We start from the raw sequence: 17883 nt of genomic DNA, 5'->3' as shown, positions 1-17883 counted from the left end.
GTGGCCAGCTGTGGTTTATTGTGCTTCGATGACTTTCTGGGTGCCTTCCTCGGTGGTGGCATAAATGAAAAACTAAATATATAAATGCTTCGGCTCCTTTTGCCTCTGTGAAAGGACCAGATATGGCGGTAGGTCCCCAGTAGACCAGAAAACTACACTATGGCACCTTCATTGGAGATGGTATCTTCAGAGAGCCAATGGGGCTCACTCAGAAATTGGGGTTTCATTATATTCAATGCTGGTTTATTATTTACAAGAAATTTGTTATGGTCAAATTATATTGTTATCTAAATATTTTTTCATCTCGTTCAAATAAGTAAATTTGATTGTTTTTGCCATATATTTACTTCCTAATGTGCAATAAAGCTTAAAGATAAGGTTGCTCATATTCTTAGATGGCATGTTCGACTGTTCGTTATGGACCTGGGGTGACCAAAGAAGTTGGGCAAGACTTACAGACTATGGGAGCCAAGAAAGTGCTAGTGATGACAGACAAGACCCTGGCTACAATGTCACCTGTCTCTACTGTGCTCGACTCTCTTGCTAAGCACAGAGTCAACTTCTCTCTGTATGATAATGTTAGGATTGAACCCACTGATAGTAGGTAAGCTAATCCACTACAATTGTAAAATTGTTTATTATATTCTGTAGATGTGTACCAATAATACCAATATGACCTTAACCCTTAACTGCACCAACCGAGTATTCTCGGTCGGCGGGAAACTGCGCCAACCAAGAAAACTTTTTTATTTTTTTTTTGAGCATATACATGTTGATAGTGATACATAACTACCACAATGTAGGACAGAAAACAGGAGATGCTTTTTTACCCATAGGGTTGTAAACACGTATAACAGCCTACCCACCGAAGCCATAAACGGCAAAACTTTGCTGGGTTTTAAAATACAGTAGGAAAAGATAATCAGGGCAAATGGGGAAGGGGTGGGGACCTTTGACAAGCTGCCAGCTTCGTATTCTCATCGAGACCACTATTGGTGGCCCCTCAGGTAAATTCAGGTAAATAACGTGCGTATATAGCGTAATAACGGCACGAACACTGTTTGGTTGATCTAAGAATATAATATACATGTCACCATATATGAGCCCCATATTAACCCTTAAACTGCGCAACACGTCATATGACGTGTTGAGTAAATTACGTAAGTGTGCATCACGTCATATGACGTTTTAGAGTACTATGCAAGATTTAAACGGCCTGCAGATACACGGGGTTCACATATCACCTTCCTCAGGGCTTTTGTAAACAGACACCATTTAAAAAAAAATCGTGGGCAACATTCCCGGGTGTGAGGGGCCTCAATACTGAGTGAGCCACCAAGGCTGGTGCACGCAGCATGAGCTCACAGCACTGCTGTTCAGCTTGTGACCACAGCATTGCCTAAAAATGTCAAAAACGTATGTAACTGGTATTATTTAGCAATGATAGTATTACAGATGACCCCTGACTATGATAAAAATGACCAGGATTCTGATAATGGCAGGATTGTTGTGATAATTTGTGCTGTGCTGTGGGAGGAGTAATGTTGAGGGTGGGAGGGCTGTAGCATCATCTGCCAAATCTGTATGGCCACATGTTGCTGTCTACACCCACTATACCAGCTTAGTGGTTCGCTATGAACACAAATGAAGATACTTTATATATAATGTCACTGTTGCTTGATAATGCTGATGAAGTGACTGAGAAATATTTGGATTTTGAAGGATTTTCAAATGAAATTTATCAAGAATTATGTGAGGCTGGCAAGGTGGAGGTGACTCTGAATGATGTTGAGGAGTGGTTAGATATTGATGCAGTTGATCCACCCATTGGTTATTTAACATAAGATGAGATTATTCAAAATGTTACTGACACTGATGATGACAACGAAGAGGGCGATGAGTGTGATAGGACGTTAAAATCTGACACATTTGGTGATGCATTGTTCCATGTTGATAAACTCCTTGATTTTGTTTCACACACTGACAGTCCAGAGCTACCAAGCTTCTATCAACACTTAAGAACGATGAAAGATATTTGTCTCGAGGAGATGACAAAAGGAAGAAACCAAACAAATATGATCCAATATTTTGCAAGAACTAGTAGGAAATCAACCACCACAGCCATACCCGGCACCACCACAGCCATACCCGGCACCAGCACAGCCATACCCGGCACCAGCACAGCCATACCCGGCACCAGCACAGCCATACCCGGCACCAGCACAGCCATACCCGGCACCAGCACAGCCATACCCGGCACCAGCACAGCCATACCCGGCACCAGCACAGCCATACCCGGCACCAGCACAGCCATACCCGGCACCAGCACAGCCATACCCGGCACCAGCACAGCCATACCCGGCACCAGCACAGCCATACCCGGCACCAGCACAGCCATACCCGGCACCAGCACAGCCATACCCGGCACCAGCACAGCCATACCCGGCACCAGCACAGCCATACCCGGCACCAGCACAGCCATACCCAGCACCAGCACAGCCATACCCAGCACCAGCACAGCCATACCCAGCACCAGCTCAGAAGCAGCTGAAGCAAACGCAGCAGCAGCAAGCACCAGCAAAGCTGATGCAAACTTCTAAGAACATCGCGTGTGGAGTGTACAGTTAGAATAAATGTTAAATTCAAGTACATAGTGTTTAAATTAAGGTTGCAGTAGAGTAATTGTAGCATAAAATAGTTTTCATAAACTGTATTTGTAGTACTCAGCATACAGCAGAACTACTTATCAATACAGTGCTAATGGCATAATACAGTATAGTACATATTTACTGTACAGTATTCACAACTCCATGAGAATTTAAGAGGGACATAATTCCAACAATAAGGTAAATAGCAACTGTAACACAGTAATTTTCTTTTAAAGTAAAGTAGCAATATATAGGTACAGTATATAATATGATAATGCATTTTTATTATTTACAAGAAAAAAGACACTGATACAAACGTCTCCTGAAGGTCACTTCCTGCAACGAATCTAACGCTGCAACGCACCGGGGTTGGCCCCATATAGCGCATTGAATGGAGGTTGTACTATATGTTGAATTTTACTAGGTAGGAGTAGAGCTGTTTGTAAATAATTTTTTCAAATATATTTTATATTATAGGTAGATTTGATATTGGTCTGTAATTGTTTGTCTGCTGGATTGCCTCCTTTATGAACTAGTGTTACTCTTGCTTTTTTAAGGATGTCAAGGAAGGTATGACACTCTAAAGATTTGTTGAACAGCAAAGCTATGGGTGGTGCAAGGTCATGGGAGGCACTGTTGTATACCAAGGATGGTATTTCACTAATGTTCCCGGCTTTGGTTTTTAGCGAGTTAATGATGGACACAATATCTGTCAGACTGACTGGTGATAGAAGAAGATAGTTTGGATAGCTGTCTGAAGGATATGTAGTAATGTGTCTGAGTCTGGGATTTTTCTGGCAAGGTTAGCACCAACCGGATCCAGATCCAGATGGATCTACAATTTCCAGACTAACAGAACCCAGTGTGTAATAGTCAACAAAATAAAATTGTTGACAAGTGATGGTTTTCTCAGGAGTTGTGGGCACCAAGGCCAGAAAGTCTGTAGTAAGTGCATATCACGTATGATTAATCCAGAATATTAGTTACAATAACAAATCTTTTAATAAATAATTAAATAACATAATGTTGCAGCACTAATGTTTACAGTTTTAACTGGCATGACTTTCATCGGCTACACCATGTGTTTTACATTGACTTCTCCACCTCCCCCACCCCTTTGTGTCAGGCATACCACCTTCAGCCTTGTAGGGGCCTATGGCAAAGTATCATGACTTATGCAAGGGTTAGGTCTTGAATCATTACTTTTTTTTATTTCCACCAACCATAGCAGAATGGATGTGTTTTTTTAGTTAGTCTTTAATCCTCAACAGTTAGCATATTCTCTCCCAGTATCCTCAGTGTTCCACGTCCCACCAGTGATGTGTAATAAATCTTAAATTTATTAAATATGGTTTAGTTTAGGGAAGCCATTTGCAACAAATATTTGTATTTTACATGATTATTCTGTGATTTCAGCTTTAAAAATGCAGTAGAATTTGCAAAATCAGGATGTTTTGACGCATACGTAGCTGTTGGAGGAGGGTCTGTCATAGACACGTGCAAGGCTGCTAACCTCTATGCTTCAGATCCCCATGCTGACTTTTTGGATTATGTCAACCCTCCTATTGGCAAAGGAAAACCAGTGACTGTTCAGCTCTCTCCTCTGATTGCCAGTAAGAAAGAACTTTGTGCTGTCAATAGTAAAGAGAAACTCCAAATGATTCTAGACTTCATTTGCAGATAAACATTATCCTGTAAAGCTTTTATTAAGTCTAACAGATACACTGCTAATTCTATACAGTAATGCTGTACAGATGGAAGTTGGGAAAACACATTGAGATTAAGGCTGGGCTAAAGGTTTGGATACATTAGTTATGAGGACTTTTATGTAAAAATTTATATTCTGGGAAAGCCTCTATTGGTGGCTCCCTGCTGCTAACTACCTGGATAACTCCACCCAATTTCAATTGCACCCGGCTCTTCTGAGTCATTAAAAGCCTACTGAAGGCCAGAGGCCAAAATCTGGTCCCCTTATAGAGGCACAGAGGATTAAAGATCAGTCAGAGAAATAGCCAGCAGAAAGGTAGGACAAGACAAAACTGATAACAGCAACATGAATCTAATCTTTGAAAAAGAGTGACCCAGCAATCAAGTCATTCTGCTAATAGCAACTGACCACCACCAGGTGGCAACACTGCGCTGCTGACTCCCATACCACCCATTCAGTCTTTTTGCCTATTGCAGCCTAATAGGAGTTTTTGCTGCTGCTCCTTCAGTTGCCTCAGGCTCTTAGTTTCAGTTTTCCAGATAAATGGAGACCATCCTTTGGACTTTGTTGTGCAGGGGCCATTTTGCCTGTCTAATGTTAATTTTTCTGGGGGCAGCCTCTTTGGCTCCCTGGAGCTATCCGGGCTGATATGAATGTATTAGACCCGGACATCAGTCAAAGCGAATGGAGTTCTAAGGCCTACCAGGGACCACGAGCCAGAACCTGGCCCCCTCAGAGAGGCACGAGGAGCAATGGCCTATAGAAACCCCTGTGTGGTTGGAAGCATTCTATGTCTGCCATCGACTGGGTCAGGGACTCGGAAAGGTAGGCACCCTAAAACAAACCCTAGCTGGTTAAAAATATGCTACTGAAAGCCGAACTGTTAGACAGAACTCCCCCAAACGGAAAACGAGCAAACAAGCATATCACAACCGTCACCGCGCCGCTCCCCCCCTTTCCAGGAGGGGGAAGGGGGAGCCCCAGACACCCCTGCACCGAATCCACTCCCAGTGGATAGCCGGTGCATGGGGGTCTGGTCTTCATCCACTTCCTTATGCGCAGGGGTTTCTGCTCGTTTGGTCATGGTGATAGGTATGTTCGTTTGCAGCCGTCTCCTTTTCTGGTGAAGAATGAGAATGAGCTATCCAGAGGGGTCTTTGGGTTGATGCTTGGTTGGTCAGGCCGGGGGTGCATGATGTGTTGTCCGGTTGCAGCTATCTGATGTTATTTGCACGCCACGGCGTCTTTGGCCGGGGATGCGCTTTGGGTTGATCTGGTTTCCCTTCTTCCCTGTTCTCGGGTTCGGGTCGCTCAGGTCGTCCTCGGGGTCATTCGGTCTAGCCAGCCTGCGGTCTATCCCCGTGCCCATGACGTCCGTAAATTTGATGCTCTTACTGCCGTCTTCGGTAAGATGTCCTTGGCTGACATTCGGGCACGGGGTTTTTGGTGTTCGAACAGGGCTGGCTGCACACTACCTCGTGAATGTTCCTGGGCTTAGTTGGGCCTGTCACTTTGGGTCGGCGGTAGTACCGAGTTGTCTCGACTTTGAATTGAGATGTGATTATCCACCATCTCCCGGGTAAGTCCCTCTGTTTTCCTCTTTAGTGAAGTAGTTCCAGGAAGCCGAAGGGGCTTCCTCCAGAAAACCAGCGTTGAATGTAATGAAACGCCATTTTTTGGGTGAGTCCCGGAGGCTTCCTGGCAACCCTCCCTCCCTCCAGTCGGCGGTTTTTCGTGTGTTTTTGACATTTAGCCTCAATACTGGTAGGTGGATCGCCAGTGTGGGGGGGGGGCAGAGCTGCGCAGACATGCAGTGCGGCTCATGTGACGTCATGCTTATTTGCTCATTTTCATTTGGGGAGTTCTGTCCACTAGTTGGTTTATTTTTAGTTTTTTTTTAACCAGAATAGGGGTTTGTTTTGGGGCGCTTACCTTTCTGGGTGCCTGTCCCTGTCGATGGCAGATATAAAATGCTCCAAATCCCATGTGCATTTCTATAGGCCATTGCTCCTCGTGCCTCTGAGGGGGCCAGGTTCTGGCCATGGTCCCCGGTAGGCCTAGAACTCCATTCACACTGACTGATGCCAAAGTTTAGGGATATACATACATTATCAGCCTGGATAGCTCCGGGGAGCCTCCGGGCCTTGCCCAGAAAATGGTATTTCATTACATTCAATGCTGTTTTTGTTTTTTGGCTCCTGTCTGTTTGGCAGATATTCATACATGTTTATACACTTTTTCACTCATATGTCATGTTTATCCCATTCAAAATCTAAAAAAAAATGCAGCTCCCCAGCCCTCAACCCTCCTGTAACAGCAGCAGCAACAAGGTTAAAGATTAAGTCAGAGGAGGTAATTATATATGTACCTTTTAGATTTTCTGTACTTTTACAGAAAGTAAACATTACAGTTTATTAATGAAAAATATACATTACAGTTCCTACAACTGCGGGCACTGGAAGCGAGACAACAGGTGTGGCTATCTTTGATTATGAACCCATGAAGGCCAAAACGGGCATTGCCAGCCGTGCTCTCCGTCCGACCCTTGGAATCATTGATCCGTTGCATACACTTCTCATGCCTGAGAGAGTTGCAGCTTACAGTGGGTATGTTGTGGAATATTCCTAAATGAGTTTCATGATGTACAGTAGTGATGATTGTTTCCCACCTATAGGGTATATAGGCATAAGACTGGAGGAAATTGAGGAGCAATAAAGTGAAAGAAAATTACATATATTTATAAAACAGTGTTGAATGTAATGAAACACCAATTTCTTGGTGAGCCACAGTGGAGGGCACACTCCTTTGTTCCCTAGGTCCGTGCTTTCTGTGTCCTCCTTCCTTGCCTTGGTCTCTGATCTCTGGACACTCCTTCCTTGTCTATCTTCGGTGCCTGACTGCACCCTGATATCCATGGTGTCCCTCTGTGCAACCATCCACAACATACAATGTAGTTGGTCGTGTACATTGCGTTAACGGCTGCTACTTGGTCCGTTTTCCGTTTTTTTCCTTGCCTATTTCCTTTTTCTCCTCCTTCTATGCTACACATGGCTGTCTCTTGGTTGGTACTTGTTGGCTATCCTGTTGTTAGGTGCTGGGGTGGGCCTCTGTTCATGTTTAGTTCCCTGCTTTTGGACCACCCCAGTGTTTAATTTTGGTACAGAGTTCTTTCCATTTTTCCTTGTACAGGGGTACCTCGGTTTAAGAATTTAATCCGTGCCTGGAGACGGTTCGTAACACGAAAATTCGTAAACCAAAGCGAATTTTCCCATAAGAAGAAATGGGGAATGAATTAATCTGTTCCTGACTCCCCAAAAACTTTACTTCAAAGTAAATTTTATACCTAATTCACCCAAATCTTCACTACAAAAGTATTTTCAAGTTATTACTTACCCTTGCTGATGATTCCTGTTGGCATATGGAAGACAGTGAGGAGGTGGGAGGAGGAGAGGTGTTAGTGTTTGGAAGGGGAGTACCCTTCCATTATAATATCAGGTAGTGATGACTTCTCTGGGGTACTCACTCTAGCACATTTTGCCTGCATACCAATAGGATCAGCTTCTGGCTCACTGCATGATTTTCTCAGTTTTTCTTGAAGATTGTTTTTCCTTCTTTGTAACATTTGTCTGCAGTGAGACATCACAGTCATTAATACGATCAATGCAACGGCCTGCTAAAGCTTTATCTGGGTGATTCTTTTCAGCAAAACTTTGCAGTTTTTCCCATACTGCACACATTTTCTTAATTAATGAGGAAGGGACATCCTCTACTGCCTCCTCCTCCTCCTCCTTCTCCTCCTCCTCCTTCTCCTCCTCCTCCTCCTCCTCCTTCTCCTCCTTCCCTGAAGATTTGTTATACTACCTAGCTAGTTCAACATCACGTGTACCATTTTCATGTTTACGAATGATCTCTTGTTCTTCCTCTATGGTCTATGGTCATTCTCACATGTGATTTCTTGCCTTGAACCTTACTACTGGCTTTCTTGGGACCGATGGCGAGATATATAATAACTTTTTATAGTCAAATAGCCAAAAATCCGAAAAGAAATAGTAAATCCTTGTGAAGAATTCAGGCGGGATAGTCACTGGGCATGAGAAACTGGTAAACCGAGGCGCGATCGCCGTGCCACCACGCTCTAGATTGGCCATACGCATATCAACAAGCTCGTATCCCGATTCAAATTTTCCGAACAAATCAGGCTTGTAACCTAAAAAGTTCGTAAACAGGGGCATTCGTAAACCGAGGTACCACTGTATCTTACTGCAGGCTTCTGTGTTGCAATGTCTGCAGGTGGTTGTGGACTTCCGGTCAACCGCTCCTGCCCTACTGGTTTCTTTTCTTGGGACAGGAGTCGCTTGGATTCCGGTCCTGCCTATGGCTTTTCTTTGTTCCGTTTCCAGAACATATGTTTTTGTTTTCCTGCGGTACACGTCCTGCGTAGTTCTCCTCATGTATACCTCGAAGACATGTGCGCCATTCTTCCTTGCTGCAGCTGGTTGTGTTGCGGGGTCGCTGTTTTTTGCTTCACGTCTCACGCTTTAGTTTGTGGTGCTCGTTTTCCTCATTGGCCTCTGCCTGGGCCCTGGCTCTTCGGTGTTTGGCCATGTTGGTCCTTCGAGGGTCTTATGGGGGGGGGGGTTCCTCCCGGATGGGGCATGTCTGCTCATCCGTGTTGGTTCCTTTTCGGCTCGTCGGGATTGGGTTCCTGGTTCCCTGGCGGCCATTCCTTCTGGATTTTGCCAGCCTTGGTTGAGGGCGCTGCTTTACTCAGTTTCCAATCCTGAGGGTCTTCCCGCAACTCCGCCTCTTTTTGCGGATCGGTTCAGTCCTGTAAGTGGCTGATTCGTCCTTTCCCTTGAATCTTTGCATCTCGGGGCTTTTGTTTCGAGTTTCTCGTTGCTTGTGTGGGCACTGGTGGCTTCGTTGTTGGTCTCCCACCTGCGTGCTTCGTCTCGGCGGCAGTGTGAGTTTTCCTGGTGGTCCTTCCGATTTTCCTATCACTGCGAAGGGTTCTTTGGTCTTTGACAGGGTTATCATGTCTTTTCCTTCAGGATTGTTCCGTGACCGTCGTCTGGTGCCGTGTACTGTCGCCTTGTCTTGGGTGGCGTTGGCGGAGCCGCTCCAGCTTGCATTTTGTGTTGCTGTTCCTTCTGCTCCGTTCCGCGTACTGTCTTAAGCGTTGTTTCACCTCCGGCCAGCTCTTGTGCTTCTGGTGCCGTCCTGGTCATTGGCCCTGGTTATCTTGATGATTTCGGGGCTTTTTTTTTTAGTGTCCCCGCGGCCCGGTCCTCAACCAGGCCTCCACCCCCAGGAAGCAGCCCGTGACAGCTGACTAACACCCAGATACCTATTTTACTGCTAGGTAACAGGGGCATAGGGTGAAAGAAACTCTGCCCATTGTTTCTCGCCGGCGCCCGGGATCGAACCCGGGACCATAGGATCACAAGTCCAGTGTGCTGTCCGCTCGGCCGACTGGCTCCCTCTACTGGTGATCTATTTTATTTATTCTTCTCGGTTTGTTGTGATCCCTTCAGTTCTGGTGTGTTTTTGTTTTGTTTTTCAGGTCTCCTTCTCCTATTGGCGTTGACCTCTAGGGGTCGGATCGGAGAGTTTCTGGCTCTCCTCCGGCGCCCATGTTTTTTCTACCTCGTTTGGTCCTCGTGGTAGGTTGTTCGTTTGTCGCAGTCTCTTTCTTTTCAGGTGTTGTTTGGATCTGCTGCTTTCTGGCGGGGTCCTTGGGTTGTTGCCTGGTTGGTCAGGCTGGGGGTGCTTCCCTTGTTGTTCGGTTGTGGCTTTTCGCTGTTCTCTGTGCGGCTTGGCCTCTGGAGCCGTGGATGCGTTTTGGTTTGCCCGGGTTCCCTTCCTTCCCTCTTTCCGGTTCTGGGGTTCGGGTCTCTCAGGTCGTCTGCGGGGTCCTTTAGTTTTGTCTGTGGTCTTGTTTTTATGTTCGGGTGCGTGGTGTCCGCCTCCCGGATCCTTCCCTCTTTTCCTTTTTTGTGGTGAGGTAGCTTCGGGGATCCAATGGGGCTTCCCCCAGAAAACCAGCGTTGAATATAATGAAATGCCATTTTATGGGCGAGTCCTAGAGGTGTCCCTGCATCCCTCCCTCCCCCCCTCCGGTCAGTGGCGTTTTTCACATATTTTGACATCCAGCTTAAGAACTGCTAGTTGGATCGCTGGCACAGAGGATCTGGGGCTCCCCCTTTCCCCTCCTGGGGAGGGAGGGGGGTTGCACAGACGGCAGCGCGGCAATGTGATGACGTCATGCTAGTTTGATAATTTTGCTTAGGGAGTTCTGTCCACTCGTTCGGCTTTTGGTAGCAATATTTTCACCAAAATAGGGGTTTGTTTTGGGGCGCCTTCCTTTTTGGTTGCCTATCCTGGTCGATGACAGATATAGAATGCTCCCAACCACAGGGGTTTCTATAGGCCATTGCTCCTCGTGCCTCTGAGAGGGACAGGTTCTGGATTGTGGTTCCCGGTAGGCAAGAACTCCAAGCACTTTGATGCCAGAAAGTTATACATATCCATTCAGCCTAGATAGCTTCGCGGAGCCTCCGTGACTCGCCCAGAAAATGGTGTTTCATTACATTCAATGCTAGTTTTCTTCTTCAGATAATGTCTTAATGTCCTCTTCAGACAGTGGTCTTTCAACACCGCGTCCCACAGAGGATTGAGAGCTGGAGGCACTTACGTCAGCCATGGTTGCTTGAGTAGAACTGAGGCTACCTGCAGCGTTGGGGCATTCTGGGAATTTTTTTCAAAATGGCTGCTGCTCACTGGAGGCCTCGGGCATCCATCTCGTACCCAACCTATCACACACGTTTTGAATCTTACGATAATTTAAAATTGGGTTTTCTCGGCCTGCGCAATGCCTGCTTCGCGTAATGTCGGGTGGCGCAGTCCAGTGGTTAAGTAAGGACGAGTAGAAGGAAGCTCGTGCCCTTACATTGAGTGACTTCCTACAAAGGTCCCTTCCTTACAGCATTCTTTTCTTTTATTGCTTCCCTATCTTCCCAGCTTTGTGCCTTCCACCCTCATGAAAGTGGGAAAAATTGTTGTTGCAGTGTTATTATTAATTATATTATTACTGTAATCATTGTTATGTAAACTATAAATTTGTTTTGCTTTAATAGATTTGATGTGTTGTGCCATGCCCTGGAGTCATACACTGCTATTCCTTATCATGAAAGGTCACCATGCCCAGAGAACCCCATTCTGCGCCCAGCATACCAAGGTTCTAACCCCATATCTGACGTATGGGCTGTCCATGCTCTAGGTATCCTAGCTAAATATTTTAAGAGGTGAGGACTTGAACATGTGTGTTTCTTTGTAATGGGATTTGCACTCACTTGTGGTAGAGTATAGAATAGCAATATTAAATTTTAAAATATTTCCTGGGAGGGACCTCTTAACAGTTCCTCGAGTTCATGTCTGGTACTACCAAGCCTCAGCTCAACAAACTGGGCTCCTAAGACACATCAGTTACCTACTGGAAGCCTTAACCAGATTCTGGCTCACTTTATGTGACGAGGAGAGCAAGGAATTGAAGATCAACTGCCACACTGGGGAAAACCCACCAGAAAGTATAGATGTGACAAAACAAACAGCTGCTTGAAGGAAACTAGTTCCTGTAGATAAACAAGGCAAACAATCAGTGCAGCAGGGTAAGTACCTATCTTGACTGTTAAGTCTAGCAGTGAACAAATGGTGGCTCACATCACTTCTGATCTTAGCCAGCTTACCCCTTCACTCTACTGCCTGGTGTCATCAGCCTAGCACCTGTAGTCTCTAGTGGGCCCATCATGGCTTTTTGCATTTGGCAAAGTGGAGCTGGAATTTCCTGAAACATTAGCTCTACTGGGGGGCTGTTGCTTTGTATTTCTTAACCACCGTGCTGCGCCGAGTTTATTGTGAAATTCCCCCGGTGCGCATGAAATAAAGTGTTCCCAAAAAATTCTTTTTCTTCGTAAAATGACAAATTCCCTTCCCTGAATATGTCTATGCAAAATAAATACCAAATTCCACTTACTTTGGCTGTGGGGACGTGGACAAGGTGCGCTGTGACGTCATCAGGGCCTGGTCGCTCGTGCATGACTTGCCCAGACATGGTCGCGCGGGCCATTCAAGCACCGGGTGTTGCCACAAATATATTTTCAATTACTGTATTTGTTTTATGTATTTCCAATGCGGTTTTATTTGTTTTTTTTTATCGTATATGATGCATATTTGTGTCCTTTACAACATGTATACAGTAGAATGTTCATAATGTTCCATGGAACTGTGATACATGTGTCAGTAATGTGTCCACAATAAATGTTTATTGTCGCAATATTACCTGTTAAAAATTCACTAAAATTACAATATGTACAGTTTCACACACTATTTACACAGTAACACACTGTATTACACACTTAGTACTTCGGAAGTGAGTAATAATCAACGAAGTAGCCCATGGTACACAGCGCAACTTCGCTGTCAGTGCACCAGGTAAAGATAAATTTTCGCTTCCTGTTTCTTCATTATGTGTGCTTGCAAATAACGCACTCACGTGGAGCCAGTCGGCCGAGCGGACAGCACGCTGGACTTGTGATCCTGTGGTCCTGGGTTCGATCCCAGGCGCCGACGAGAAACAATGGGCAGAGTTTCTTTCACCCTATGCCCCTGTTACCTAGCAGTAAAATAGGTACCTGGGTGTTAGTCAGCTGTCACGGGCTGCTTCCTGGGGGTGGAGGCCTGGTCGAGGACCGGGCCGCGGGGACACTAAAGCCCCGAAATCATCTCGAGGCAACCTCAAGATAAGTCAAAGATGGTCCTGGCCGCACGGTCCCTTGTTAATTTTTCGGGCCTTTCTCGGGCATGTGTAGACTTGGGTTGCAGCTAGTTATCCCGGGTAAGTCCTTCTTTTCCTTTCTTTGATTAGGTAGCTTTGGGAAGACGAATGGGGGCTCTACAGAAAACCAGTGTTGAATGTAATGATACGCCATTTTCTGGGTGAGACCCGGAGGCTCCTAGGCATCCCTCCCTCCCTTCAGTTAGCCTCTGAACTGGGGTTGGGTAGTTGGTGCAGAAGGTCTGGGGCTCCCCCTTCCCCCTTCCAGGGAGGGGAGAGCTGCTCTTGACAGCTGTGATGACATCATGCTTGTTTACTTGTTTTCTGATTGGGGACTTGTACCTGTTCATTCAGCTTTCGGTTTGCAGTTTTTAACCAGCTGTAGTTTGTTTTGGGATTCCTACCTTTTTGAATGGAACTGACCTGGTAGATGGCAGACATAGACTGCTTCCAATTACATAGGGAAGCCATGTAGTTAGAAGCAATGGCTTATTACTACACAGAGAAGCCATGTAGTTATAGGCCATTGCTCCTCTTGCCTTAGGTGTTTAATAATCCTCGTCGCCACTGTTAGGTTTCGGGCAAAAGAGAAATAATCTTCGTCCACATGGTTTATTGTCAACAACCACCACAATATCCAGGTATATGGTACATAACTTACTATTTACAAGATTATAAACAAAAGAGCATCTGCTCAAAACATTCTACACTTAACATCTGTAGTACTTAATCCTAACAGTAAGATTCAACCTAAGAAAATAGTTGTGGGCACAAGAAGTAGAGAATGTCCTTTCCTCATTAAGGAAAATATGTGAAGTATGGGAAGAATTGCAAAGTTTTGTTGAAAAAATGCATCCAGATAAAGCAGGCATTTGACCTAAATGACAATGTGATGTGTAACTAAATAGATAAGTGTTAAAATGTAGGGTAAAAAAAAGTGTCTTTAGGCAGATTCTTAACAGTACAGTACAGCGGTGCCTACAGTGCCACAGAACAGATGACACTTGTTTCAGAGCTGAGTGCATATTAATGTGAATGGTGATTAATCAGAGCTTCCCATGATATTACTAATGCTATAGAACAACAATTTGCTGTTTCTAGGCAATGTGTTTGTGTCCATGATGCAGTACTTGAATTACTGAATATGTTTCAGGTCAGTGTACCACCAGGATGACGTAGAGGCACGCTCCAAGATGCACCTGGCCAGCACATGTGCTGGAGTAGGCTTTGGCAATGCTGGGGTCCATCTCTGCCATGGAATGTCCTATCCTATATCTGGAAATGTTAAAAATTTTCACCCAGAAGGTTATAAGTATGTACATGACTGCATTGTTTTTTCATTATTCCCCAATGTGTTCCATAAACTAAGTAATTTTATAGATAATTCATCATTGTCCAGTGCATACCCTACCTATCCTTACACAGCTCTGTGCACACTATACCAGTCCATACATAGGTCCACACACTATACCTGTCCTTACACAGCTCCACACACTGCATACCTGCCCTTACACAGCTCCACACACTGCATACCTGCCCTTACACAGCTCCACACACTGCATACCTGCCCTTACACAGCTCCACACACTGCATACCTGTCCTTACACAGCTCCACACACTGCATACCTGTCCTTACACAGCTCCACACACTGCATACCTGCCCTTACACAGCTCCACACACTGCATACCTGCCCTTACACAGCTCCACACACTGCATACCTGCCCTTACACAGCTCCACACACTGCATACCTGCCCTTACACAGCTCCACACACTGCATACCTGCCCTTACACAGCTCCACACACTGCATACCTGTCCTTACACAGCTCCACACACTGCATACCTGCCCTTACACAGCTCCACACACTGCATACCTGCCCTTACACAGCTCCACACACTGCATACCTGCCCTTACACAGCTCCACACACTGCATACCTGTCCTTACACAGCTCCACACACTGCATACCTGCCCTTACACAGCTCCACACACTGCATGCCTGCCCTTACACAGCTCCACACACTGCATGTCTGTCCTTACACAGCTCCACACACTGTATACCTGTCCCTACACAGCTCCACACACTGCATACCTGTCCTTACACAGCTCCACACACTGTATACCTGTCCCTACACAGCTCCACACACTGTATACCTGTCCTTACATAGCTCCACACACTGTATATGTATATGTGTATGATACATTTACAGTATACACACATACCAAAAGAATAGAGATGGTAGGAGAAGAAAATATCAGTGTTCAGTGAGGATCCACAAGGTCTTCTGAGCATAGCACTGCTCTCCGTAGCTCCATAGCACTGAAAACTCACACCCCAGAAGTGACTCGAACCCATACTGCCAGAAGCAATGCAACTGATGTACAGGATCCCTTAACCACTCGACCAACACGACCGAACAAAAGAGGATGGTAGCCGAGGCTATTTCCATCCCCCCTCCGGCACTCGGTTGGTAATCTTGGGCATGGTATTTTATCAAATCACCTCATTCTTTGGGGCACACGTGAGGAACACAAACGCGAACAAGCCTGAACGGTCTCCAGGCATATATGCCACTGAAAACTCACACCCCAGAAGTGACTCGAACCCATACTGCCAGAAGCAATGCAACTGATGTACAGGATCCCTTAACCACTCAACCAACACGACCGGACAAAAGAGGATGGTAGCCGAGGCTATTTCCATTCCCCCACCGGCACCCAGTTTGTTCGCTTGTTCGCATTTGTGAATTTCGCATTTATGTATGTATGTATGTATGTGTACATGTATAAATGTATATATATATATATATATATATATATATATATATATATATATATATATATATATATATATATATATATATATATATATATATATATATATATATATATATATAATATGTATGTATGTATAGCTAGCTAGCCGTACCCAGCACCAGCGCAGAAGCAGATGAAGCCAACACAGCAGCAGCGAGCACCAGCAAAGCTGATGCAAACATCTAAAAACATCGTGTGTGAAGTGAACAATTAGAACAAGTATTAAATTTAAGTGTGTACATAGTGTTTAAATTAAAGTTGCAGTAATTTTAGTGTACAATAGTTTTCATAAACTGTATTGTAGTACAGTACTCAACATACAGCAGAACTGGACCACACAAGTGGTCCACAAGTGGTCCTGCACCTAGAACTCCTTCGGTTGATTGATACCACGGTTTAATATGTACACATCAGCACGGTATAGCTCCGGGGAGCCTCCGGGTCTCGCCCAGAAAATGGCGCTCATTACATTCAACGTTTTTTTTTTTTTGTCAAATTTCTTATGCAATCTATTTTTATACTTTCTTACAATGTACCTGTAAACATTTTTTAATTTTGCTAGAAATTATCTTCTTAAAATCATATATTAGATTAAGGGTCTACCCAAGACGTTATACATGGTAGTGACTTTACAAGAATGTAAAACTTCAAGTCTCTATACTCTCATAAACCCAATGTACCTTCTTGTATATTAATAAATAAATAAATAGGTAATCATATAAATTTATGTGTAACTACTGTACATTTGTTTTAGGTGTAAATTCATTTGTTTTTAGATGTGGGCACATTTATTTTAAGTGTAGCCATGAATATTTTAGGTGTAACTACATTTATTTTTGGTGTGGCCACATCGATTTAGACGTAGCGACATGTATTTTAAATGTAGTCACATTTAATTTTAGGTGTACATGTATTTATTATAGGCATATTCTTGCGCATAAGGGAATGCCAAGAACATAATAGACTCTTAAGAGCAGATGGCATTTCACCATAAAGTGCAAAACATCATCTACTATAGTGTTAAAGGCTGTTCTCTTCTGAAAGATTTTCTACTTCATTTTCAGTATTTTATGTTCTTCGTTACCAGCCAAAATGTGTGCATGTTTTAGTTGTAACCATGCTTCCTTTTAGGTGTGATCATGCCATCATTCCCCATGGGTTATCTGTGGTTATGACCTCTCCTGCGGTATTCGCCTTCACTGCTCCGATGTGTCCCGAGCGTCACTTGGAGGCTGTACAGCTCCTGGGGAAAGATATCACCGGAATTAAGAGAGAGGATGCAGGTGATGTCTCTTTATAAGTAATATTGTGCACATGTATAATGAGTTGTTCATGAGTATAAAGAGTAATAGTATTGTGCAGTTGTGCTCACAGAGCTGATTGTCCAATTTCTTTTCGTATTGCTCATGCTCTTTTCACAAGTTATTTAGGCCTTCCCTCTGTAACTGCTTTGGCACCCTTGGTTGATTATTGTCCACTTCCAGAACTGCTCAGGTCCCATTTTAGCTTTTTGGACTGTTAACCACTGCAGTGTGCAAAGCTCCTTAACCATTAAACTGCGCATAACTGCATATGAAGTTTTGAGTAACTGACGCAAAAGTGAGCATCACTGCATGTGCAGTTTTGGAGTACTACACAAGATTTAAATGGCCCGCGGATACACGGGGTTCACATCACCTTCCTCAGGGCTCTTGTAAGCATTAAAAAAAAAAAAAATTGTGGGCAACATTCCCGGGTTTGAGGGCCTTGGTACTGAGTGAGCCACCAAGGCTGGCGCATGCAGCATGATCTCACAGCATTGCTGTTCTACTTGTGACCACAGCATCACCTAAAATGCCAAAAATATATGTAACTGGTATTATTTAGTGATGATAGTAT

General features: G+C 44.6%; 1 protein-coding gene across 1 annotated transcript in view; it reads left to right on the top strand.

Moving 5' to 3' along the window:
• The window catches only part of T3dh (Type III alcohol dehydrogenase), a 37558-nt gene that overhangs the window by 10209 nt on the left and 9466 nt on the right, over positions 1-17883 (top strand). The window contains exons 3-8 of the mRNA XM_045752781.2: positions 396-604; positions 4065-4261; positions 6794-6962; positions 11493-11660; positions 14343-14501; positions 17137-17288. Coding sequence (XP_045608737.1) covers positions 396-604; positions 4065-4261; positions 6794-6962; positions 11493-11660; positions 14343-14501; positions 17137-17288 — 1054 coding nt within the window. The remainder of the gene's footprint in view (positions 1-395; positions 605-4064; positions 4262-6793; positions 6963-11492; positions 11661-14342; positions 14502-17136; positions 17289-17883) is intronic.

Source organism: Procambarus clarkii, chromosome 48 (assembly GCF_040958095.1).
Source record: "Procambarus clarkii isolate CNS0578487 chromosome 48, FALCON_Pclarkii_2.0, whole genome shotgun sequence".
NCBI lineage: Eukaryota > Metazoa > Arthropoda > Malacostraca > Decapoda > Cambaridae > Procambarus > Procambarus clarkii.
This window is presented reverse-complemented; position numbering and strand designations above follow the sequence as displayed.